General features: G+C 38.2%; 1 protein-coding gene across 1 annotated transcript in view; it reads right to left on the reverse strand.

Moving 5' to 3' along the window:
- Positions 1–12,031: 12,031 nt before the first annotated feature.
- SH3RF1 (SH3 domain containing ring finger 1) overlaps positions 12,032–27,883 on the reverse strand; it is a 92,553-nt gene continuing 76,701 nt past the window's right edge. The window contains exons 9-11 of the mRNA XM_074147503.1: positions 24,295–24,650; positions 21,978–22,312; positions 12,032–14,724 (exon numbers count right to left, since the gene is read on the reverse strand). Of these exons, the coding sequence (XP_074003604.1) occupies positions 14,556–14,724; positions 21,978–22,312; positions 24,295–24,650 (860 nt within the window). The 3' untranslated portion in view covers positions 12,032–14,555. The remainder of the gene's footprint in view (positions 14,725–21,977; positions 22,313–24,294; positions 24,651–27,883) is intronic.

Raw genomic sequence — 27,883 nt, forward strand, 5'->3', positions numbered from 1 at the left:
TATTTTCCTTCAAAAATTACCAGAAGCAATTAGCATCCTTGGAATAATTAACTATTGCTCATGCCAGACTATGTCAGATCAAGTAATGTTTGATTATATAAAATGCATAACTTTTTTCAACAATTTTATTTTTTAGTCATTCCTCATAGGTTTTGATCTTCAAGAGCATGGTTTGTGATGAGATTCTACTAAAAGTCAAACATTTTTCTAGCTCCCCATAAGAGGTCTGGTAACCACTCCTGCCCAACCACACACAGCTAATACCGTGGCTTACAGAAACCCAGGATGGCACAAGGAATTTTGTTATGAAGCCTATATATTTACTTTATAACAAAGACAATTAAATATTTATCACAAAGAGGGGAGAGCAATTTAGAAGATCAGTCTAGAAGGTGTGTATTTTACAACACTATGACTACATTTGCTATGAAAATGCAAAAGTGATGAACAACTCTCCTGATTCAAAGCCACATGATGCAGGTTGATACAGCTGTAGGGTTTTGAGTTTCTCTTGTCTAGAACAGGAAAAATTCACATATATATTTTAAGTATTTTTTCAGTTTTATCTTCACATGCCTAAATCTTCTCTATAAAGTTACGTATTGTTTCGATACTCCACATACAGAATATACTGTATTCTGCACATTGCAGTTGTAGACTATACCCAGCTGCTGTGGACAAACTCCCCTCTCTGTCAGAGTTCGGCCTCTCTTTATCCAGTTTCTACACATCATGTTCTTTTTTCTTAACAAAAGAAACACACTCTCTCTCTCCCCATCCATATTCTTTCAACAGACACAAAGCTCATATACCATTGCTTGAGCAGGGTCTTTGGTTGGTGCTTTTTTTTTTAAGGGCGCTATACATTTGCCAAAAATATCAGTTCTGAAGAGCACTGAAAATTACACAGAAAAAAATATTAATAAAATTTAGGAATGAAGTACCTTTGTCCATGTTTGAAATTTTTTTTAAGAAAAGCTAGAGGTTGACTTCTCAGAGAGTTATTTAACTGAAACACTGGATATTCTGAGAAGATTCAAGCTTGTACTTTCCTCTTAATTCTCAAGGTTTAGCCACTAAACCAGAGAAGATGCCTACGTGCAGACCAAGCATTTATCAAAGACCCTGCTATTTACCCAGAAGCAGATAGCTGGCTTCTCCTCCCAGGTGAGCCTCTGCAGCAAGAGGTTCATTAGGCAGGACTTTTTAAACTGAACCTGCAGGTCCAACCAATCTTAACTAGAATAGTCCATGGCTTTAATGTCTTTTCCTTCTTCTATACATTTATTCCCTTCATGTTTTTCTCTCTTCCTAGTAGACAAAGGGAAAAAGAATGCTTCTCTCTTTCCATCTTACAAGAAAGAGTCATTTTTATTGTCTCCAGCCGTAGCCTTTTCTGTAATATTGCCCACAGACTGAAGATTTCAAGCAAAACTGCCTGAATCTGGACTTCAGTGACTATCGTTGCAAAATACCACGCTGCATCGTGCATTTCCACTCAGATCATAATTATTTTAGGCAACCTATACAAGTGGGTAACATTTCTGCAGAGCGTGCAGTGTTTACATAGCAGAATTCATTTCTGTTTACTTCATCGAATCATTGTTGAATTTGAGGGTGCCTTTCATAAACAATTATTCTGCTCTAATAGTAACAAGTAACACATTTGCTTTACAGACACCTCAAGTGAAGCACTTCTGTCAACATGAGTTGTCTGTCATGTGCTTTAAAATGTTTTGAAAAAAATATGGTATGCCATCTGGCTCCCAAACGCTCATTAAATCCATTGGAATATGAGCGTTTAAGGAAGCTAACATCACATGATGCCCACCACTTGAAAGAGAGGGAAAGAAAGAGAGAGGGAAAGAAAGAGAGAGGGAAAGAAAGAGAGAGGGAAAGAAAGAGAGAGGGAAAGAAAGAGAGAGGGAAAGAAAGAGAGAGGGAAAGAAAGAGAGAGGGAAAGAAAGAGAGAGGGAAAGAAAGAGAGAGGGGGGAAGGAGGAAAGGAGGAAAGGAAGTATTTATAGATGATACAAACAAGAAAAAAAAGGAAGTAGTTAAATTTTGCTTATAATTTAATTTCCTACAACTAAGAACATGCCAGCCGTTTCAGAGAATAAGGACAGATGACAGCTCCTATTCCCAGGAGTTTACGGTCCAAGTTTATTTTCCAAGTGGCATGAAGGAGGGGATAAAAAAACCTGGAAAGGGAATGAGATGCTAAAGCAATGCACTATTTAGGTTTCTCAGAGGAAGGATGTCCTTACGAACTGAGATTCAGAGGGCAGGCTCCAAGTTTCTTTTAAGACTTGCCAAGTCACTCAGTTTTTCCCTTCCAAATGTCAGTTCTCCCATCTTTAATTGACGCTAATAGTTGTCAACTTCCTGTATTGACAAAGTCCTTGCGAAAGATCTCCTGCTCTATAGTTACTGTCTTTTTCTGGGGAAGCACTTCTAGGCTTTACTGTAGAAAGGGGACTGCACCGGAAAAAACTGAATTACCAGATAAAGGCCTTAAATCTCATTTAGAAAGGCAATGTCTTTTCTTAGGAGAGTTGCTCAATTGATTTTTCATGGGAAATTTAAAAATAAATAGATTAGGGAAGGTTGGGGGAGTTTAAAAAAAAATAGTGCTTAATTTAAAAGACCCCAACAGACGGGTTTGACAATAACTGTATTTCCTGTAATTTTTCAAATAAGATTTATCCTATTTACGAAAACGTGCCAGAATTCCATTTTCTAGAAGAAGCAAATGCTTAACAAAAACAGAGGGGGTATTTTTGTGGTAATGTATATTTAGATTCAAAAGCTGCTAAATATATGTAAATAAAAGATCTGATAAATATATGTTAAGCAATTCTACTTATGACACATTGGTCCATTGCCTGATGACAATAATGCAAGAGAAAAGAAAAAGCTGTAATCTTGCAGAAAATAGACCAGGGAACAAAGAGGAGAACAACAGATAACCAAATGGGATGAAAAGGAGAAAACCAGTAAAGCCTCATCCAGTAGACAGCAGGACACCACCTCCTGAATACCATGTGGGCTAACAGGGGGTAAATTTTCCCCATTGTAAGAACCGGGTGATGTTGTGCTGACTGACCTTCTCCAGCCTCTCTGCATTTTCTCAACTCAATGCATCGCTATTTTTAGCAGCAGAACTCTGCAAAATGTTTTATAACCCGTTTTGGCTGTAGTGCAGCATCCAGTTGCAAAATCCTTCATAGCTTTAACTAATCTAGGCTTGCTATTTTGTTAAGCATTTGAGGAAAAAAAGATACACTGGAAAAATAAATAAGGCACTGAGCTCCACTGTTTGACTGTAAATGGAAGCTTTTTTCTCTAAGACTACGGTACCTGCCACACTCTGAAATTATGATGGCAAAGACAAGCCCGTCAATGAAGGGGGAAGGGGGGAGGCTGTAAACAAATACACTTGCTGCCACGCTCTTGTGTTTTGCCATCTGGAACTTTACAACACAGCAGGAGGTTTCAAAACAAGATTCTTGCAAGTTAATAAATCTGTTGCGCTGACAAGAGGGTCATTCTGTTTTTGATAAGACAGACTGCTCCCCCGAGGGATGAGAAAACCCACGTATGTGGAATTAGTGTGCGCTGTCTGTGCTGGCAAATCTATGCAAACGTGAGACAAGCCATCGCTGGGCTGCAGCTCCTAATGAGCCTCCCTTGGCGTGCGCAGGGCAGCCACACAGAGATTCACTTGATGATAAGATGGATATGCTATAAAAGACAGGATGCAGTAGGTATTCCACTCATGGCAGCTCAAAAAGCAGCACACATTTTAAGATCTTTATACCAGCTGAGAAATTACAGCTGCCACTAATACTAACCATTTCTGTGTATTTTATTAGCCTAGCAAGTAAATTAGTAGTTAATTTCATCTGCCAATGATGATCATACAGGGTAGTATGCTACCTAATGGTGTCAGCATGCCAAGTATCTCCAAACTTGGGAGAATTAAACTTGTGTGTAAATGAAAAATGCAAAACAAAGCCCAGTTCTACCATTTGACTAAGGCTGTGTAAATGAAAAATGCAAAACAAAGCCCAGTTCTACCATTTGACTAAGGCTCTCTCACAATAACATTGCTGTTTGCACCTCTCATGCCTCTAAATGTAATTGTTCGGTAAGTAAGAATTTTCTGGGTTTATTTGTATAATATATATTGCATATATATATGTGCTTTGCATATATATGCATTATGCAAAGCACACACGAGTCGATAGAAGAATTTCTAGGTAAAACAAAGATACCATCAGCCTGGTTCACAGCTCCATCTATAGCTCTGTTTTCTATAATAAAATCCATTTATTCTGGTACAGCATGTTTCAGTTCTTTCAGAAGAACACCCACATTAACACATAAATAGCAACTACAGCCATACAAATACTAATGGCATAGCATTCATCCAAGTATCTTCCTTTGGAGGACAAAGTGTTTTAACACTACAGGTCCTAATTTCTTTTTACAGCCTCTTTTGAAAGGCATGTCTTTTTTGCAGACATTAACAAGCACAGATTGCACGTTTGCCTTAATTTTCATGCCTCTACCACATCCTGCCACTATAAATCTTTTAGTTAATAGCGTGCAGCCATTCAATTCCTACGCACAGTAATTTTGTCAGATTATTGCAGCCCTTCCTGCAGCTGGTATCTAGCATTGGTACCACTACCCGTCCCAGAATTAGTGCTCCCCCTCACTGATACACATCCAGTTCTAGTTTCCCTGTAAAGCGAGGAATCAGAATTATCTCACTCTTTCCTTTCCTCAAAGTGAATGCTTTATTTTTTAAAAAGAGCAAAGAAAGGAAAGAAGGAAAAGCATATGCACTAGTGTCACACCCTCCAACCCTTTGGACATATGACCCCTGAAGTAAAGAGCTTTCCACATATGTTTTAGAAAAAGGCCTCCTTCTCCCACATCCCACTTTTGAACGTTCATTGTTCAAATTGTCAGCACAGATAACATTCAACTTCCCTTTCCTTCACAGCTTGGCTAACTAGTTTTCCCAGGTACCACAGATGTTGCCTTCCTGCCACCAAACCCAAAGCTACGCACCTGCACACTGGTGATGCCTGATCCAGTGTCTAGCTTACACCTAGCGCTTTATGTCCTTCCCTCAAAGAGAAAACATGCGCTCTCTTAATTTCTAATTCTGCCGCTATAGATTTCTCAGCCTAGGCTTCAACGGTTTTCCAGCAGTAATGAGACGAGACTCCACACGACTAACGCTGAACGTGCATCAAATTTTTTGTCAGCGTTGCCAGGATTTCTTGAAACAGGTCTGGATCCATGGCCTTGGCTGCCCGATCACAGCAACCCAAGGCCTTTGCCCAGTACTCGCTTTCAGGGGAGACACGCGCTGCTCCCCAGTGTCTGTGACAGCAGACTTGTTTAAAACATCCGGCTGGTGAAGTCTCTGGGGATATTTGCTTAAGCATGGTCCAAGGCATAACTTAAGCCCCCGATTTAGCAAAACTCACAAGCACCTGAAACTCCCACTGAGGTCAGTACAGCTGTACCGCACACACCAAAGGACTACACCAAATCACAGCCACGGTGACTAATGCACAACCTGGGAGGAAGGGAGAGCGAGTATTCTAGGCCAATTCAGTGAACCATGACCATTAAATCTTGAACTAGAAAATAGAAAATGTTACCCAAGCTCTCCAGTGCTGTACTTTCCCCTCATATCTAAGTGTTACAGCACCCAAGAAATGAATTTCACGTTTGAAACGTCAGTTTATTTTTGCTGGATTAGAAAAGTGTAAATAATTTCCACTTGTAAGTAATATTGCTCTTTTTTCCCCTAGAACCCCACCACTTTACTTCCAGGATGGTCCAGAGGGAAAAAAATCCTCAATTCAGCAAAACACCTCATCACACGTTTAACTTTTAAGATCACGTTTAAATCCAGTCCTGTTCTGTAAAGTGCTTAACAACATTTTTGGTTCACTAAGAATCCAATGCACTTTATCCTTTATTAAATGAAGGCCTAGGAGGTTAAGTGGTGCATGTGAGAAAGACAGAGAAGGAGGTGGTTGGGCATAACGTCAGGCTACATTATAATTAGCCACCAGACATGCTAGTTCTAGCTATAAAAAAGTAATTTAAAGTTATAATCAAGACATTACATTCATGCCTTAGGGACCTCTTTTATATTTGGAATCACTATTTAGGCATCTAATATCTCTTCCAAAAGCATTTTATTGTGTTACTAAATATAGCAGGAAGATAATACAAGCCAGCTAGAAGCTATTGTATGTTGGTCAATAGTGCTGTTTGTTATTAAGAACATGGACTTTTAATTTGTGTTTTTTCCACTGCCAGATATACTGACAGCTTTAAGAAAAAAAAAACAAAACACCAAAAGTTGATTGAATCTAGTATTTAACCTTGGAAAAAAATGCTATTTTGTTAAAAAACGTTGCTGTTGACAGGACTGTAGAAATCATGCAGACATATCTTCAGACACATAGAAACAACTAGAAAGAGTTCCAGCCTCTGCTAGCATTATCTGATGAAGTCCAAAAAGCTCAAAAGTACAGGTTTGATTATTTTTCTCCAAACCAGCTCTTGTACTTACAGAAGATACTTCTCATACAGGTGGATTTAGTCATTACTCAATAAAAAGAGGGCTGTAGAATAATTAAATCACAGCTGCGCAAGTACATTCTATTACTGTCAGCTATAAGAGGGTGATACTTCACAGTCAAAACCAAACCTGTTACACACATTGGCAAAAGAACTAAGAGAGCAGATGGAAAGATTCGCACATCATCTCGTTCATCAGTAACACGCTTATGCAGAGTCCGCACAACAAAGGTTTGCCAACATAAATATATTACAGTGCTAAGACAGACACATCCTACTGACTGATCTTTTTCCACCAGCATGGCCTCTGAAGAAACGCAACTGGTCTGGGAGCAGACAGCTTTCACAGCTTGGTTTTAGCTGTCTGAGGCTGTTGTGCAGCTCTGACAGCAGTTCCCGCCATCAGCCTAGACTGTGCTCACACTTACAAAGGTGGAACTAGCGAAGTTCTGATGTGGTCCTCATCTGCCAGACATCCAAATGCTTGGTCACATCCAGTAACAAACCTCACCAATCTCCTGTGGGAGAGGAGCATTAGCATCATTTGCTAAGGGAGAGCTTAGCGTCAAAAAAAGAAACAGCTGTGGTTGGACTAGACAATGTTTCACTGATCTCTTTAATTACAGGGCTGTTTCTCCTCCCACCCGTTCCCCGCTGGCACGTTCACTGCTGACATGTCAATCCCTACTGAGAGAACTGCAGCAACTTTCCCAGACTCAGAAACTGATGTTCAAGCCTGGCTGATCCCGTGCTGTAGAGAACAGTTGAGAAATGTCACCCCACATCATTTTACATTTTAGTATTTAATTTTTCTGGGATCATCTCAGCGTTCACTTAGACTACCAAATCAGAGAAACCAGATTATGACAGCTCTGTTGTGTTTTGCAGTTATGGCCAAATTTTACCTGCCTTTGACACCAGGTTAATGTGGATTTCCTTATCAAGGAGGTGAGAAAAGGAATAAATGAGAAATACTGTCATTTTCTTGAGCACAGCACCAAATATGGTTTTGGCATGCACAACTGGACCACTGAAAGTTGGTCCTGGCCGAGGCTCCGGTTCTTCAGACAGAATTCAAAGGTCATCTCATTTTTGCTCTCCTTCCCCTATTTTCTGCAGACATTCTCAACAGAAACAGTCCAGCTTTCTGAGAATTTTACCCAGCAGTCTGTGGCAGAGATCACCAACTCAGTATTAAGGAATATGCATTAGGTGCAAGTAATCAAGAATACCGAGTGCCGAGCTAAGATGAGTACCCATTTTGTTAAGAGTTTTAAAACATTTATGTCTTTGCATGTGTTCTTATTCTTTGTGAAAAGGCAGATCTTTACAAAGCGCAGTATTATTTTATATGAAAAAGCTATTAAATTTCATCCTTGTAAAAAAGCTATACTGTGTATCAGAGATCTTAAATTATTGAATGCAAAGAATTTCAGTGATACACAAAGGAAAACATTTACTTGTGTACTATAAACTCAGAAGTTAGACAGAAGCATGGAGCAAACCTTTGATAAGGAACAAAAAATAAGCAGATTTTCCCAATCTGTGTGTACTCAAAAGACACACTGAGATTGCCTACCAGAGCAGTGGAGAAAAATTCTTTGAACTGTAAACTTTTTAGAGCCGCATTCTTCAGCTTATTGAGAAGTTCAACCAGCTGAAATAAGAAATTTGACCTAGGGCACGTCCCTTGTTGTGGAGAACAAAGTCGATGACCACTTTAAAGTCATTCTGCTGCTGACTCATCTTCTGTCCCAAGCATCCACAGATACACCATGAGAAAATACGGCAGCAACTAACCGCAAAAGATTTTGGGGCTAGCAGCTGTCAGCAAACCAAAGTCTACTCTGCAATTGTGGATCTGAAAATTTATAGGTTTGATTGAAAAGCGAACAGCTCTCCCATGCTTTTCAGTGCTGCTAAACGGCATCATCTTTGATCTAGTGCCTTAGCTGTACCAGCGGGACAAGCATTTTTTGAGAAAAGGATAACACTGCCCGAATAGCTCTGTATTTTCCAAGTATGAAAATCATCCAGCTCAGTTTCTTTCAGACATATTCATTCCTCTAGGGCAGATGAGATATTTTCTTTCACTATTTAACAGTAGGGGGCACATTCAGTGTATGCCAGCAAAGTTTAATGAAATCAATGAAGTAGCACTGATTTGCAGTAATTTAGAGTCCAACCATGTGTTCTAATGCCAAAGAATCTGGATATTTTAAAGGCTTATATTGCCTTCCTTCCTGGAAGGGGGATACGGGGGCAGGGGGGGAATCAAAGTCCATTTGCTTTGTGGAATGGAGTTCCGCCTAAGATAGCAGGGATAAGAAAACACCTGTACAGATATTTAAAATCCTGACATTTTTCTTTCTGCCTTTGTAATTAAAGTGTATTTTTTTTCTTGCTGTGCAAGTCAAATTTCTACTCTCTACACTGCTGTACAGGCTGTTCCCACCAATTTGAAATTAGAATGTAGCTAGTATTTGGACACATCTTGTGAATTGGTTTTGATCTAAATGACTACTAGATGCAAATATCACAAGGTCTTTGGTTTCTGGATGCCACGTAAACAGAACCATAATACAGGCACTAGAGCTGGCTGCAGAGTGCAGCCGAGTGCTATTCATTTACATGTGCTAAGAGGAATTTTTACAAGCTAGTTATAACTGAGAATAATTGAGAATTGGGCTCATGTTATTGTGCTTAAATTCTATTTACTCCCCTGAGCAGGAACGGCAGAGAAGTTAAGAACTGATTTTGCCACTTCTCTTTTCAGCAAAATAATACAGCTGACAAGAAAGGGTATGGTAGAAGGAAAATATAAATAGTCATTTCTGACATCTACTAATATTATATTGAGGGAAACCGCTATAATTTGATAGGCATGCATGAAATGCTCATTACGCTACATTTTGAATGGCTTTTGCACGTTGCAGATTGAATATAGCAAATTCATTTTTGTTTTGTTCCTTGTATCGGGCTGATTCTCATCGAAGTGCTCTTCAGCTGTTCAAATGGATCAGCTACGTCTCTCACCCACGGAAATCAGTCTCTAGGAGACTTCTCTAGGGGAACATTTAGATGTTCCAGCTGTTTGGAGGCAGGTTACTCCAAATACTGTTCCAGTATTTGGAGGCAGGTCAATTCATCAGAATCTATTTGCAAATTCACGAAAACCAGTCTGCCTTTACTTTCAAAACAAGTTTAATACCATATACCTCACAAGAACAGGAATCATCAGTTTGGCAAATGAGGAAACTGAAGCTCAAAAGGGTGAGACCTCAGGTTTTCAAGAGGAAGTGCTAGCTTCAAGTTAGCTGACTCTCAAGAAGTTTGTCTCCTGGAAAGTAAAAGCGATTTGGATAACACTGTGGAAGAAGAACGCATTGCATCCATACCATTTCTACTGCATAGACTATGTAGAAAGTGGACACTACCCCATTCATTAATGCAAACCTGCAACTCCTGTTGTGGTTTTTATTTAACTCAGTACTCAGTGTGATACATATATATATTCTTAAAGCACACCCACCATATCAAGCCTTTCAGGTAATTCAGGAATACAGATGCCTAGTTCTGGATTTCAGATGTGTTTTGACATGAGAACAACAATGCAGCTCGGGCCTACCACAACAGCAGTTGTTCTAGACACAAGGAGCCAACAAATTCAAGCTGAAGAGACTAAGGGAAGACCGAGGGCTGTATTTTCAGCCTTATACATCCAAGTTCCTCTTAGGTCCTTTCACAGAGCTGGACACTGGTAACTGAGGGAAGATCACAAGTGAGTTAGCTTAGATTCAGGTCCCATATACAGGTCTTCCAAATAATTTTCTCTTTCCCATTCTCTCTCCGCATTTTATGTCCATGTCCTCACCATCCACCATCACCATTCTCTGCTCTTTTTTTTTTTCTATATACAAATGTTTCAAGTATGCCAGCTTATGAATGATTAAGCCATTCAAAAGAATTATGACACTGGTTTTGCTCACGTCAAATTTCAAATTTGCTGTAAGATTTACCATTAGCAAGTTATCAAAGTGCAGGGAAAGAGTACCTGAGAGTGATATGAGAAGTATACACATTGCAGATTTGTAATAAGAATCCAAAGGCGATGGGTGCACTGGTATGTCCTACAGAAATCAGTGGTATCACTACTTATTTTGCACATATATGAAAGACTATACCATAGGAGCTTTAGTAATGCCAGACACAGATCTTTTTAACTAGACAAGTAGATTCTTGTGTTTCATTACAGTCAATATACACCTTTAAACAAATTTGCTTAAAGCTACTGGAAAGAATAAGCCAGTTAAAACATTTTGCCAGCCCTGTGAAAAAAAGCCAGAATGGTCAGAATCCATGGTTATAAGCCTATGCAAAATTATCATAATTGTCATTACAGCTATAAGGCAGAGGTAATGAAGTGAGGGTGAAAAGGATTTTAGGCACCTTTGGCAAGCCCACTGTTAAAAACACACATTAGAATTACTCAATAATTACAATAGCAAAAAAAAACCCAACCCAAAGAAATAGTCTTACTTCTACTGCACAGTCATGATGTTTGTACTTTTCTCCTATGGATGCACTGATTCTGAAAAACAAATAAAGCTGGTTTTCTGTATTCTCTACTCTGCATTCGTACAAATCATGTTGCCTCCCCCCCTTAATTAAGGGAAGTTAGACTAGATGCTCCTTTACTGAGAGGACCTAATGCTGCATCACTCACTGCTAGCAGAATCTAAGTCCTGGTCAGTCTGAACTAACAAGGAGTCTATTGCAGTTTTTGACACATTTACAGTCTAAACATTTCTGCAAACAATTTTAGGATTAACTTTCTACCATTTTCCCAGCAGCCACATTTATACAGTAGACACGTAACCACATTCAAATCCAGATGATCTCCTAGTTCGGCAGTTGCCGTCTGACTGCTGTGCCCAGCAAACCCCCTCAGGGCAAACCAGTCTCTTACCACCAAACAGTTTGCCCTCAGTGAAAGTTCAGGTGGATGCTTCACCCTCAGGGCTGGGGACTATCCCTCAATATACACTCAGCAGACCAGTCAAGCTACAAACTTTGTCCTCTAGGAAAAGGACTTTGTAACTATTATGCACCTGATGGCTGTTGACAAGACCAAACCAGTCAGTCATGATCAGACGGAGATGAAAGTTACCCACCTCTTCTGAAGTTACTCGCAGAAATACGAAGATGGAGAAGATCAGCCAGATCCTCAGTTCTCACTACAAATTTTGCTTTATATTCATCATTCCAAACTTCTAACATTACGGCATCTGACGACTTCTTCCTCTATGAGCAGAAATATCCTCCTATGAATTCTGCAATTAAGTTCTGGTAATTTTATTGTCAAATTCTTTACAAGTAATTTAAGTTTAATGTTTGCATACACATTTTGATTTAGCTGTTTGCTAAGAAAATATTTATTAGGATTGAAAGTTTAACATAGTAAATCAAACACTTAACATTCACTGGACTTCAAACATAGATATAAAATACCTTACAAAATTTTTTTATGGAATTACACAAAGCAAATGCACAGGGTTTGTCTGTTTCTACACTGAATTAATCCCAAGCCAGAACCAAAAAATAACCCCTAAAAGATCACAAAAAAGCATGACAAACTGCGTTTTTGTCATTGTTCCACTGCTATGTAATAAGCCCTTTTTACAAACATTTACTTAATGTTAAAAAAAAAAAAATCAATTAAAAATGTATTCCATCTAACAGAACTATCGGATTAACAGCTGATTTTTAACTGACTTTACACCGTGAAATTCTATTAATAGAGGTACCTTAGTCACTTAGTTTAAAATATGGAGAGTAGAGATAGAAAAAAATTAACCTTTAGTAGTCTTTAATATAAAATGCACTAAATTTTCCAAAATAAGAATATTACGACACACTAGTGCCAATTTATGCTGACAAAAGCTGATATCAGCTTCTTTCTAACTAAAATTCATTTCACAAAACCTTTATATATTACATGAATATTCAAGTAAACTATTTAAAAATCTTTAAAAACACAAAAACTGAATTATACAGTGTTTCAGAGAGATGGTTAATTTGGGAATGCTGTCATGTCCAACTATATATATTTATAGATATATTTTTTCTTATTTTTAAGACCATCATGATATTACCTGATATTGCAAGAAATCCTTGTCATTAACATTTGATATTTTTCAATGTATAATCTCAAAAAAATTAAAATTATAAGGATTTAACACATCACTGTGTACTTTTTCATCACTGTTTCTGTGTACTGTGAGACACTGAATCACACTACTGGCATCCCTTTTTAAAGTGCTGAGTATCAGCCAAATTACATCAGATTAAACTGGAGGTGATTGTGCTCAGTATCTTGCAAAAAATGACCACTAAACTGCTATAATCAAAGGATAAAATAATAAAAAAAAACCCAAGTTCAGCTGAGTAGCGTGTGTGTTCACCAGTGTCAAATCTCTAACAAAACCCTGAAAGACTAACAACACTTTTCTTGCAGGCTGCATTCTGTATATCCATCAGCTGCAAGGGCATTAAAATATTTTATTAATGATTCAAACACTGGACACCTTCTCTGGTTGAAGGTGAGTTGCTCACTAGTTTTGGTCAAGTGGCTTTTGGGAAACTTTCAGAGCAAAATAACCCAGCAACAGGAAACTGGAATGGAAAATGCCAACCATGCACAGTTATATTACTGCAAGAATTGAGTAACACATGCAAGACAAAGAAAAGGTCAGAACATACCAAAGTAGCAATGGTTAAGAAGTTAGTAAAGTTTTCACAGTGTTTCATACAGCCTTTCACTTTAACACAAGTGCATCACTTACCACCACTATTGCTCAGACATTTTAAAACATCTCTTGGCCATGCAGATCAGTTTGAGAAGAAAACATAGCAAATTACACTTCTTAGGCATTTTTAGACATTAAGTACAACTTATAATTTTATTTTTATATTCAGTCTTATCAAACAGATGTTTTCAAGATATAATCATTCTAAGTATTGGGCTTTAACATTCCTTCCAATTTTGTTGGATCCTGAGCGCTAAATGCCCAAAGAACTGGCCAAATATACAAAGCTAAGCTTTGTTCAAATAGCCAAGTTATTACATAAACAGAAGGTATAGGGAATTTCTTATTGGCACTCCTAAATTTCTTCCTTCCTAACCTTGAGATGATCCTAACCTTGAGATGGTTGAATTTTATTAAGTTGTTCATATACATCTTTGCCTCCTGGAAACATTACTCTACTTGGGTGATTTATGAAGAAGTAGAACTAGACTCAAGAACACCACTGACTTTTTTTTTTTTTCTCTGTCCAAAGAACAAAATACACATATTTTTTTTCCCCACTTGGCAAATTCTATTTGACGCCACATCACCACCACTCAACATTAACTCATAAAACAGAGACTAACTCCACTGTCAGACACAGCAGGGGAAAAATGTCCAGAGGATAAATGGGAGGCTCTTTATCAGATATAATTGCTTGCTCATAAGGAGAGAATCCAGCTTCCCCTTAGTTATTCTTTCATAAATTAATAATTTGTTAAAATCATAGTCACAAGAATTTTAGCCATTACACAAAATTCAAGTTTAAAAAACAAGAATAAATTAGTTACAGCCTTGTAAACAATTGTTCATTTATGTAACATACTTGGGGAAAAAAAAAGTTCCTCTATATAATAAATCAGACAGTACAAGGCACACATCACACTTAAGAATCCAAAGTGATAAAACCAGCAGATGCCTTCATCTTCTTTGTTCGCTGGTGTAATTGTGCTATAGACACTGTAAAAATATGTAGATTTTTGTTTACATTACAGTCATTTGAAAATATTTCATGACTGTGCTTTTTCTGGTAAAATATTTGTGCTATTTTACAGTACAGTATGATTTGAAGCTCTTGGAATGAATCTTCTCAAATGTTCTCTACAAAGCTGCCGGGGAAAAGGCCAGTTTTTCCATTTCGTTGCAGAGTGCCTTTGAACCAGCCATCCTCACGTTTTTTGTGTACAAAAACAATGTCACCTTCCTTAAGTTCAAGTTCTGCTTCACTCTGAGGAGGATACGATACCACAACCCTGTACCTGTGTAATGAGAAAAAACATACCTTCATTTAGTTTTGGTTTTTTTTTTTTTTTTTTAAAAAAACAATACTTTGAAACATATTCCTGTGCATGTTAAAACTTAGGAAATGGGAAACTGCCTGGAACTGTTTGCCAAGTACGTAATAACTTAAAGGTTAAGTTGAACCGAAAATACCATCTTGAACCGAAAATAACAATAGCGATGTAATAAAATTAAGTCAAATGTATGCATCTCCTATCAAGTTTTTTTTCCACCAAGATTCCTAGAAAAATACATACAATGGTTAAATAATAGGAGAAAACTGTAAATATATTTTTGGATATAAATTTGCAGGCTCTTCCAGTCAGTGTGACTCAAAAATAATCAAAGCGTTCACAGCAGTAACTGGGCATAATTTTACAACTGTATGTTTAATACGATATTATCCTAGGGAAGGCTCTTCAGGAAAGGCACAGAACAAAAAGAAGCAACTAACAAAATCTGTTCATTTGCACTGCTGTTTAAAATTATTTTTGGTTATCTTAGAAACTTTTCAGAATAGAATGCATACCATCTTATTTGGACACAGTTGCACAATTTGTGTACTACTATATTAAAAGTAAACATTTTTTAAAGTGTTCAACTCAAAAATTTTCTTAAGCACCTGATACCAAAAAAAAGTATATTTCTTTTCAGTTTTTCACAGCAAAATCACTTGTCAAATATAAGTGCATTAAGAAGAGGCTACGCTCTTCTATCTCTATTTTTCAATGTGCATAACATGCCTCAATCTCTTTTACCATGGTTTAGGTTCACATCAACCTGAAATTTAAGTGTTACAGCTCTGTAGACAATTGTGTCAACTTCTTGATCAAGTTTTCTGATAGATACTATAACTCAGTTTCTAGTTACACAACTGATAATATCTGCATGTTGGAATCCAGTAGGATCCACAGCTGACTAGAATTCAAAAGCCTCTAAGGTTAAGAGCCTTAAATGTGGTGCTAGGAGATCTGTTGGACAAAATCTAATTTCCAGTTAAAATCAGAGCACTTTGCACTCATGAAGATTACATATTACTTAATAGATTAAGATAATTATTGTCCCAATAATCTTAAAATAAGATAAATTATTTTAATAGATTAAGATAAATTAACAATCTGCTGAAAAAAAAAAAACCAAACAGGATACTTCCAGTAATGGATGGAATACCAACTATAGCTCAATACAAGTTAATTCTGTAACACCGAAACAGAGATACTCGATTATAGTAGTACATTTTGCTTAAGAACATATAAAGCAAAAATGAAGTCTGTCCCTAGAGTTAAAAGTATTCAGAAAAGAGTAGCAGCACTGTAAGTCTCTTAGGAAATCTATGTATAGCAAATCATATTAGGACTTAATCAGTTGTCAAATGTTATTTATTAGTGACTTATAAACTATGACTTTGTTTCAGTATAACAATCCCCACATATCAGAGCACTGGAATTATTAGATTCATGCTTCATAGACATTACCAAGCCAATTACAAGATTTGTTAGTGTACAGGTTCCGAATGCTCCTCATCCAACCCGAGCAGCATGGCAGATGCCTGAACTAACTTCTGCTGTGGGCAGCTTGGGTTTTAATGCTGACTTAGGACATAAGAAACAAACATTTTTAATACACTGTAAGTTTAAGTAAGACTATAAACTACTTGAGATAGAACAACAGCATCTACTCCAGCAGGACAAGATAGTAAAGGATGAAGAACTGCGATAAAGCTCTGAAGAACTTCTATTACTGTAATAAACAGGTTGCTTTCAGGCTGAAAATTAACCAGCACACTATAACACACACTTAACACTAGTTATATCCAAAAGAAAGCCCATTAAAAAATGGGTTTCAAGAAATAATCCCTACCTTACTTACCTTACATTCTGCCAAATGCTGCCCTGTAAACAGTTGACTCAAAATATGCTTGGTTTCGGTTTCCAATGCTGTCTGTCTGTAATATCTGTATTTTCCTGAACTGGTAAAACCAGTCTGCTCCTTCCCTAACTTCTGCTGCTGCCTCCTAAGGGTTAAAACCAACAGCTTTACAAAAACCCATCTTCTCTTCGCCCTCTCTAGGGGATCACCAACTTACAGAGAAATACTGTTCTCCTGAGCTTTCCGTACAGTTTTGAACTCCCTCAGCCCTACAGTAATTTAGTACTTCTCGTTAACTTTTAGCTTCCCAACTACTTTGATATCCATCTTGTAAATGAACATCTAAAACAAAGCACAACAGTCCTGGTGTTAAAATGCTACTAATGAGAAGAAACCTACCAGGCTTTGTACCTTTAAATCACATCTTCTTCTCTTGTTACCACAAGCCATAAAATTTTATGCCTCATTTTACAAATTCTATTTGCTCAAATAGAGGTGATCAGATCCAGACTCATCACACATTCGCACAGCTGTCTATTCAGATCACCTTCACTCAGCTATGGAACAAAACCTATTTTTACATTACCTATTTCATCATCTACAATGTACTGCCAGAACTACCAATTTCATGCAGAGTAAAAAGCTTACGCTTCAGCTCAGAAGTTCATTGCCAGGTCCCTGGAGAAAAATAATCACATTTACTAATCGTGACCTATGGTTTGGAAGAACATGTTCATTCCCACATGTTTGAATCTTCAAAAATACTTCCTTGTTTTATCTCCCTATTCAGTATTTGCAAATGTTTTCAGTGTCTGAAGGTCAAATTTACACATCTTTTATGGTCACCTAATCTATAATATTGTACACGCACCTAAGCTGCAGTATGCATTTTCTTCTATTTTCTTTTACTGTCTTACGGTATTTTTTGTTAATTTTCAAAATATTATCCTAATTCTTTTTCATCAGCTAGTGATAAAATATTAATGCTACAAAAATTGTATTATTAATATTATAAAAAGAAAAGTACTGTAGCTTCCCACAAGCAGCCACTATATTTGCTAAAAGTTCTTTCCTGATACTCCCAACGTGTTTGGCTGCACCTCACACACTGCTCTTGCTCTTTGTATTTGTGAATTATTATTTTCTGGGAGGGAGGTGGTAGGGGTGGTGGTCTGTCTTCACATTTCTCCATTCTAATTTTCATTTTTAATATTGACATTTCTCGCACTTTTCAAGAACATGAAAAAGATATCTTTCACGTGTTTCTCCCTTTCTTCATTGCTTCTGTTTCACTAGACACAAAATACTGACTTTCTTCCCAGTTATTTGTAGTTGACTTTTGGACAATTATCTGTGGTTTTCCCAATCACCAAGTGGATAAAAATATTTCCTCACATGCAGAAAATTTTAGCTGAGGAAAACACAGAAAGTTGGCATTCCTATTATTACACAAGTTAAATTCATACTTACTATTCAACTTCTTGCTTTAGTTTCTTTTTCTTACACTTGAAATTTTTACTTTTCAACTCACCTATGCCCTGCTGTCGTACAGCTCTCCTGTCTGCCGAGTAGGTGCTTTAAGTCCTACAGATAATCAACGCCCATCTAGGGCAGACTGATTCTCAGCATTTAATTACCAGCATTAAATCCTGCCAGATGCGATAAAACCTGCTGCCCTCCAAAGCCAACTTGTGGTGGATAAAATGACTTAGGGTCACTTTAATCACAGAACAAAACTACAGCTGGCCTTCACTGTAACTGGATGAAGGATTCATATTATAGTTCAGGATATGCAGTGATGCGTATTTAGGTTCAACTTCAGGTCTTTAACACCACTGTGGTGTGTGTGGAAGTTTATTATTACAGTGCTGTATATTTACTGTAAAACTTAAAGCTATTTAATCAATGTTTCCCTCTAAAAGAGAAAGCTAATGAAAAGAGCTTGAAATATTCTTTTACTCCTTGTCATGGAAAAAAAAAAAACTCTCAAATAACCAAATTACTGTGTATTCATAGCATTACGTAGCTCCCTCTGGGAATTGCAGGGAGTTGAGTCTCTCTTTTCATTAAAAAGACAGGGATTTTTGGCCCTATCAGCACTGCATCAATACAAGAAACCACAGCACTCCAAGACAACTTCTGTTCATAGCCATTCTATGATTCTATGATTCTGTGAAGAATTAGAATATACGACCAAATACCATTACAAAGACTCAGGTGACACGAATTCTCTAAACTGCTCCAAACTGGGAGCAAGGCTTGGCTGAAATTTCTAACTTCTCTGTTCCTTCTGTACAAGGAGCATATGAAGGACCATAGACCACAGTGAGCAAGCAACCTCCTTCACAGGAGAAGAGTGAATAGAGAATCATCAAATGGTTAGAGTTGGAAGGGACCTTAAAGATCATTGAGTTCCAACCCCCCTGCCATGGGCAGGGACACCTCCCACTAGACCAGGTTGCTCAAATCCCCATCCAGCTTGGTCTTGAACACTTCCAGAGATGGGGCATCCACGGCTTCCATGGGCAACCTGTTCCAGTGCCTCACCACCCTCACAGTAAAGAATTTCTTCCTAGAATCTAATCTAAATCTCCCCTCTTTCAGTTTAAAACCATTACCCCTCATGCTATCACTACACTCCCTGATAAAGAATCCCTCCCCATCTCTCCTGTAGGCCCTCTTCAGGTACTGGAAGGCCGTTATAAGGTCTCCTCAGAGCCTTTTTTTCTCCAGGTTGAACAATCCCAACCTCTCTCAGCCTGTCTTCATAGAAGAGGTGCTCCAGCCCTCGGATCATTTTTGTGGCCCTCCACTGGACCCGTTCCAACAGGTCCACGTCCTTCCTGTGTTGAGGACTCCAGAGCTGGACACAGTACTCCAGGTGGGGTCTCATGAGAGCAGAGAGGCAGAATCACCTCCCTCGACTTGCTGGCCACGCTTTTTTTGATGTGGCCGAGGATGCAGTTGGCTTTCTGGGCTGAAATAAGGATGGAACTAAATTTCTGGCTTGCTATAGAGAAGACCTGCAACAGTAAGATGGAAGGGAATGTCATCATCTTCCCTTCCTTTAGAGAAATGGCCGCCAGGATTAAGTATACATCTGCAAATCCATGCCATAAAGAACTTTTTGCTATTAAACAAATTAAATGCCCATCCATTTATTCTGTATGATTGGAAATAAGTTCACAATTTTTTACTTCCAATTTTCTGTAGAACATACAGGAAAGAGGTACTTTAAGACAACTTGCAGTTCTGGGGAATAGAGAAACAGTAGGATTAGAATACGAATTTGCTATTGCATCTTAAAGGAAGCAAGGACTTCGGGGAAAATGCTGTATCCAAAACAGGAACATTTTCAAGTGCTTTCCAGAGTTGAGCCAGCTAATTCACGCAGAATAATCAGCAGAATCTGACTCCTAAACCCTCTAGTCACCTTTGAAAATAAAACTTGAACAGTAATATTTATACTGCAAAGCCAGAGTCAGAACAGAGTGTTGTTTCTTTTTCCAAACAGATGGTAGCGTCTGATTGGAAATGTGGTATGTAAGAGCAGAATAACTTTAGCAGGATATTTCTCTGTTCTTCAGCTTTTTGTTGAGCTTATCCTCATGAGTATTTTCCTCCTCAATCCCAAACTTTCACTGGGTACTATTGCATCATCAGTGTGTTTCTTACCCCTTCCCCCCCTTCTTACAGGCTAATGAAGATTTATCGATGCTTGTAAATTACTTTGAAGATACTGTGTACAATGTAAGAAGTAAGTATTTTTAAGCAGCACATTTTAAGCAATTCAGCCTGAAGAAATGGAAACATGACAAAAGCACATCAGCAGCAAAAGCATTAACCCTGCCCTGAAAAGGACAAAGAGAACCCAGATGAAATTCTATTTAAATCCACTGACCAAAATTTAACAATTCTGCATGACTCTATTGCATAATAGAGCAGGGAGAATGATCTTGTGGTAGCAGTTCTCTGGTAGCAATTATTTAAATAACAGTAAGGTACAGAGATATATTAGAAAGAATATTTGAGTGTATGTTATTACTAGATCAATAAAAATATATAGCGTCATTTTCTGTAAGTCGTTCTGAGCAAAAAAAAATCTCCATCACAGAATTGAAAAAACTACTTTTTGTGAAGATGCAAATAGCTTTACACAAATATCAACTGGTCATCCCAGAATGAATTTGATATTATTCTCACATTCAAAGCATAAAAACATATTACTGTGCCAAACAGACTTATGATAATGTGAAAATAAATTATGTTATTCTTAAAAACTGAAAGACTTTTCTTTATTTCCCATCTGTAAGTGTGAATCTACTTCAAAAATTCAGTATGAAATAGAAATTTCCTGCATAGAGACAGTAACAACCTTTTAAAAAATATTAAAGGTATGACAGAAGTCAAATAAAAGACAAACTAGAAGCACACTGTCTGCCTCTTAATACGTGGATGTAGCTTAAGATCAATGGGCCTCTGGAAATACAACAGAACGCCCACACACCATGAATTAACAGTATCAGAACAAAGTCTACAATAGTCAGCATGAATCAGTTCAGTCCTAGGGCTGTTAACATTGCAACTCCACTATTTTTTTTCTGTATGCCACACAAGCCTGTAGCTACTGCAAAAGAAATCCTATGACACTCTTCATGTTGCTTGTCAACTACCAGGAATAATAAAAAGAGACAGTAGTTAGAAAACTGCCACTTCCTTCACAGTCCGTGCAATCTGAGGACTTGGAAATTTGAAAGTAATAGGTGGACACAAAAGTAAAGTGACAGAACTTTAAAGCAACTGCCTGGCAGTTTCAGAGTCCAGACAACTGCGTGTTTTTCAGACTCACTTGCCAGGACACAGAGGCTGCCCTAGAGCTTGCCATGTGCAGTGCACAGTAATGGGGCATTCAGGTAGTAAAAGTATCTTTGCAACAGCTCAAGAAAGGACTTATTAAGTCTTTTCATAGATAAGGATCTCATTCACCATATATTTAGGTTGGCAGTTATGCGCTGCTAATAATCTTAAAGGACGAACCTGATATTCATAAATGCAATATTATAATGTGTTCATGTTTTGCAAAATAGGAGGCCTATTTTATCTACCCTCAGTTCTCATACCAGACCTGTGATCACTGTATTTGAGTGTCTATTCATTCCAAAACCTCAAAGTAACGCAAAAGGTAAACAAACAAACGTGAGTGTTGGTTGATAAGCATATAAAGCACTGTTAAAAAAGTAACTTTCATTGTGCTATAAAATCTCAGCATTTTGAAGCAGTTCCAACTGTCTGAAGCAGCTGCAACTGTCAGAGTGGATTTTTTTCTTGGTTTGCCTGAGTTTAGCTGCATAGGATAATTTACCTTTCACAGACAAGAGGTCTGGATTCATTCAGGACTGGACCCAGGGATGAGCAAGGCTGCCGGGGCGGTGGCGCTATTGGAATAGAGGAATCCAGGGAACTTGTTTTCCGATGCAGCGTCTCCTGTGCCAGCCCAGAGACCTCACCGTCAGTAGGACAGGATCCAGCTTTGCTGTGACCACCTGCTGATGGAAGCTCTGGCCCAACTGCACCTTGCAGGGCTAACTCTGCAGCTGCTTGCTCAGCCTCCAGCGTTGGTGATGCTGGGGGTGACAATCGGGGCTTGCGTTTAGTGGATGCTCCAGAAAGCAGTTTCAGCAAACCTTTTTTTTCTTTCTGTAAACCAAAAGCAGTGCCTCATTTTAGAACAAGTCTTCTGTGAAGAGCTGAACACTTCCTTCTGATAGATGCTATCGTGATCAGAGAGGACTCAGTAAATTATGAGGAGATACTTGAGATTGTACAAATTACAAAAGATAATTATGAAAATTATAAAAGAGATAATTATTAACATTTTAAAGAGAAAAACAGTAAGTCATTTGGACCATAAACTGGCTAAGTCGTTTCACTTAGTTAAGTAAAAGCTTACCTTAAAAGCCAATGGCACGGGCCCAAAACGTTGTCTAGAAAGAGGATTGAGGAGTTAGATTCCCATTGTGGGAATCTAAGTAGTGAAACATTTTGTTAACATGGAAGTTTCTAGGAAGGCATAAAGAGTCATTTCAAACCAAGCAGGGAGAAAAGTCTGCCCTGGAGGCTGCTGTTTAGATAAGTGTCTTTTATTTATCCTCCCTGGTAAGGGAAGACCTTCATGATTTAACAGAAATTTGCCACAAGGGGAATGTATTGTGTTTTGCTGCTCTGCTAGAGGGGAGAATTGTAAACATTCTTTTACTTGTCCAGACAGGAATCCCTGAAGACTATTACTTACCCTGAAGAGAATTATTTAAGTAGCTTTTGTGTTTCTTGTCTTTTTTTTAAGGGGTGTGGCAGTGATCTTCTTACCAACCCTTTGACTAAGTGAATTTAGTGCTTATGAGAGGTGCCAGATTCTAAGCCCTGGAGACAAAAATAAGCTATTTAACCACAGAAAGAGAAAAGCATGAGCAATGTGAGATTTTTATTATAGCTTAGGATGCAGTGGAATTGGTGAACTGCGAATGAAAAATCCTCTGTCCTCCTTCCAAGTCTCCAATGACTTAAAGCTATTTCAGCAAAGAACTGCTGTCTAGCAAATAGGAAAGAAAAATAGAAACTCAAAGAAATTAACATAGTCCATAGTCCAAATATGTTAGTATCTTTAACCTTAAACTACACGTTTTCTAAAAGCCCTGCCTAAGGGCACCTCAGTCGGATTTCGGTGGCTATGGCTAAAGTAATTTTAAAGTTTTAGGTCCCTCCATTCAACAATAATCAACAAAAATAATTTAAAAATGGGTGAGATTAGTGTACAGCCTATGATTAAAACCTTCATGAACTTCATTAATGAGTACGTGGGTGAAAAGTGGTAAAGTCTAAAACATTTGAGATGTAAAGAAAGTTGTCAAAAGGAGAAAAAAAAATTCTAACTACACCACAATTGTAAAACAAAACCAGTTAGAAAGTTGGATGGTTGTTTCTGTCTATAATACAACATAATGACATAGTCTGTTGGACAGTGAGAACCAATTTAGAGAGGAAAATACTTCAAATAGAATGAAGGAAAGCAGAATCACTACAGACTCTACTGATCTACATTTAGAAAAGACAGTTACATGCTTTTTTTCCTTTGTCCAATACACATTTCTGGTAACATGTTTTTAATAATCTGTAAGTGTGTCTACTTAATAAAGACGGCAACCTAAAACAATACTGTTGTTTTGGGGAGTTTGGGGTTTTTTTTTTACATTACAGTGTTACTAGTTTACAGATACTTATCGATAACATTTGCTAACCATACAACTTTCTAAAGTATTCAGGAAACTGACTGCAGGTAAAGAAAAAAAAATACTTAAAATTCCAACAGTCAATCTAATAGTTCTTCTGAACTTTACCCATTTACCTTTTGTTTTTCTTGCTTAAGGCATGAACCTGCTACCCTATTTTAACCCTTCTCTAAGGTCTGGTCTGTATTTTATCCATCCTAAATTACTCTTGTATGGCCAAGAATAAACTTGCCCATAGCTGTTGTCACAAATTGGCTGCCTGAGTTTCAGGGTCAGTCTTAAAAACCTTACAGTGCTGCTATTCAGCAAATATAAGAAAAAAAATATGGATCTCTTAAAAGCTTGCATGATGAAAATGGGAGAATTCAAAGAGTGATTTTACTCTCTACCCACCTTGCCATCCTTGTCTGCTTTACTGACAGCAGCATTTCCACCAGCTGCTAAAGCACTCTCTGGAGATGCAGGAGCTCCGGGGTGAGTGTTTACAGTTCTCCCACTACTATCTCCCTCCAAAGACGAAGCAGCAATGTTGGGAGAATTCAAAGAAGCTGCTGCACATGCCAGTGGGATGGTTGAGCGGTTCACATTCACAGCAGTGACGTATGCAGCAGTATTTGGAAGCTGGGGCTGGAGCTGCTGGGAGGCAGAGTGGTGGGGAATGATCACAGCTGCAGGAATAAGGCATGTTGGACTCTGTGCTTGTATGGGTGTGACTGCTGCTGTAGGTCTTTCTTGACTGTGTGCAGCAACTAGAACAAAAGAAGAAAATGTGAGAGAGTTCATCTCTTCACAAGACACATAAAGTGAAGTACAGTCGCTGTGTTATAGCTAATCAGTCATAAGAAGCTTCCTCCCAACCTTCATAACTTCCATTTATATTACTATAATGATATCTTAACACAGCATCAGATTTAGCCCACCAGAGTAAAGGAGCAGCATATGCTACCCTGCTTGCACCAGCATGCAACAGAAGAATAACAGCACTGCAACTATTGTGGAGAAATCCAAGCTGCTAAGTAGAACGCTTCACCTACAGACAGAGGTGCAAAGTGAAGATTACATTTTAGCTCCTAAGAGCTAGCTAAATCCTGCCTGGAACTTGTTTGTTCCTTTTAATATGCTGTGTAGTTGTCAGGGCACATAAAACAAAATAGGAAGAAACACCCCTCACAGAAGCTGCTAAAAATATAATTGGATTGTTTTCCCTAAACTATTCACAAAATCCACAACAGATTTAGTGGGTCTTTCAAACAATAAGTACAGTGGCAATTACTGCTATGAGTGGTTTCTCTGAAAACGTAAGCTATTGTCTCTTGGGATGTTTAAATATAGAAGCGGATTTATTCATACCCCTGTGAAAGAAAAGGAACATCTGCCTTGGAAGTTGGAGAACAGCACAGGGCTGAATATATGAACCTGAGCTGCAGCCTACCTGCAAAGCACAGAGCTCTGCATGAAATAATTTATCCTTTCCAATAAGCAACATTGCTATTATAGTTATATGGTCAACCATACATGCTTTTGGATCATTTCAACAGCGTGGGTATCTCTGCACCAGTGGGTGGTATGAAGTGCAGACATCTTACCCAAATAATATAAGGCAAAATGCAGCATACCAGTGCTGCACACCCTCTTTCCTTCAAATACTGTGAAACTTCGTATCTAAGGTGGGGGTCATCCCTCTAGCTTGCTGCCTGTACATCTGAAACGTATCAATTCACTCTGATTTTTCAGATACTAATTAGAGTTTTGGGTTTGTTGTAAGTGATATCCTGGAATCAAGCTTCCAGCACTTTCTCTCTTTCTTCTGCTGTCTACAAATTCCCCTGGTAATTTGGCTAGATTGCATCAACAGTGTATTAGAGAAGACCGACAAAGTTCACAAATTTGATATAACAATCCTACAGTATTATACCCAATTACAATCTCTAAGATAAGAAACACAAATTCTTTCTTAAAAAGAAAGCACCACTAAATGCTATGTCTATTTTTTTTATACGTAACCTGTACATACCCTGTAGCAAACCCTCCCTGACTACCATGAACATTTCCAAAAGGAGAGTTCAGCAAGATTTTTTGTAAAAAATTATTAACGCTGCCATTTGTTCATGAGACAAAGTCAGTTTTCTTACCAGTAGCTGCTATTCTTCAAGATATGATTCTATGATATGTCTATACTTACATGCAGTCAATGGAGTACAAGTATGGAATAGCTTTCTGGTTTTGTTTTCTTATCCCTGATGGGAAGTGTAGGAAAAATGCATCGTCACCCTATTTTCATACAGTTCATCCTTAAATGAAATAGGCAGAATATACATTTTCTTCCCAGTTCCTTTTAATCAAAGAATGCATACCCCGTCAGCAAGGGTGATGTCAAGCAATGTCTCATTAAGATCATCTGAGGAAGGGTCCTCAAAGTCCTGAGCTAAACTGAAACTGAAGAACAGCCCTGCAAAATGCAGCATTGATCTGTGAAGCCTCATCAAGAGAGTAACGTTCAGCAACGGTGCTAGGGAAAGCTCAAGATGATCACGTTTCAGATACTGCCTACAAGGTTCTCTCTAACATTTGAACATGAAGCTGCCATTATTGCTTCAGTTCCTAGGCCCTTTACACTGCAATCCAATGTTAAGTTCTCTGTGAAGAGAGTGCAGCTCCTTTGATTTTTCCATTTTGGACCTGAGAAGTTGGTGGGAAGTTGCCATGTCTTCCAGCTGAATGGAACTGTAAGAGCTTATTCATCTTGACAGCAGTACAGAGACGCAGGGACAGAAAGGCCTCTGGAGCCCACAGGAGCTTTTGCCTTTGTGCTGTCACTTGTAAACTTCCAGGCAGCTCAAAAGAAGGATTTAGAGTAGAAGCCTCCTATGCCTGAGAGGCAGGAAAGTACAGATGTTCTGCTTAGTTTCTCTTACCAGCTGCCAATAGCACCTGGTTATTTTTATTTAAAGGTAAAGAATAAAGTTGTTACAGAGGACTATCACATCTGTTCCAGCCTAAGATCAGACTGGAGGAAGATGAGGCCAATTAAGGAAATGAAATATCTAAAGACATATGTACATATCCTACATCCAAAAGCAAACCTGGTGTTGACATCTGAACATGCACAGGGTGTTTTAGGAGATGCATGACTGCAGAGGGAGTGGGCTAATTCATGGATCTTGAGACCATATGAAACAATCATCCATGAAACAATCAGATAACCGATAACACCATTTTCATCTTTTGCTTTCTCTTCTGCTCTGCCAATAACAATCTCGTGATTAAAAAAAGACCCTTCGTCACGACTCTCTCAGCCAAGAGATCTTAGGCCCCAAGTTTAAGGCTGAAAGAGGGAACCACTGGGATAGTTTGAAACGGAGTACTTTTTTTTTCCTTCTGAGGCCCTAGCAGCAACTGGAACAGATCAGGCTCCAGTTGTGCGGTATTTTCCTAGCCTGGCAAATCCACAGAGGAGTGCATGGATTTGGTAAACAAAAACTCTTGAAAACACCACTATCAATCTTTTTAGATCTGGGTTTAAATAACAAGAAGACATGCTTCGCTATGATGTGGCCTGCCCCAGACAGTAAAGTTATACCTGTCAGAAGTACAGATTTTTATGACATAGATGGTATGGATCCCGAAGCCAGTATATATCATCTTAGCGTTTCAAAGTCAAAGCTGGAAGAAGCTGCAGTAGAGTTTAGAGAACAAACTGGAATGCCTAAGGACCAACCCTGAGCCAGAGCCCTGAAAATAAAGACGGAATGAATACGAAAGTTCTTCAAAGATGTTAGGAGATAATTTAAAAGTGAATGCTAAATTAGAGTGATCTGTAGTTGTGCAGTTAACACAAAAAAATAAGCTATGACTCAGATTGCTCTTATCGCTTTTATTGCTATATGAAATGTATATGAGTGGGGAAGCTCAAAGAATGTCCCCATCCCAGATACTGCTGGAATAAAAGAGACTCCACCTAAAATACTTGCATATAAATTCC

The sequence above is a fragment of the Numenius arquata genome, chromosome 5, assembly GCF_964106895.1.
Source record: "Numenius arquata chromosome 5, bNumArq3.hap1.1, whole genome shotgun sequence".
Lineage (NCBI taxonomy): Eukaryota > Metazoa > Chordata > Aves > Charadriiformes > Scolopacidae > Numenius > Numenius arquata.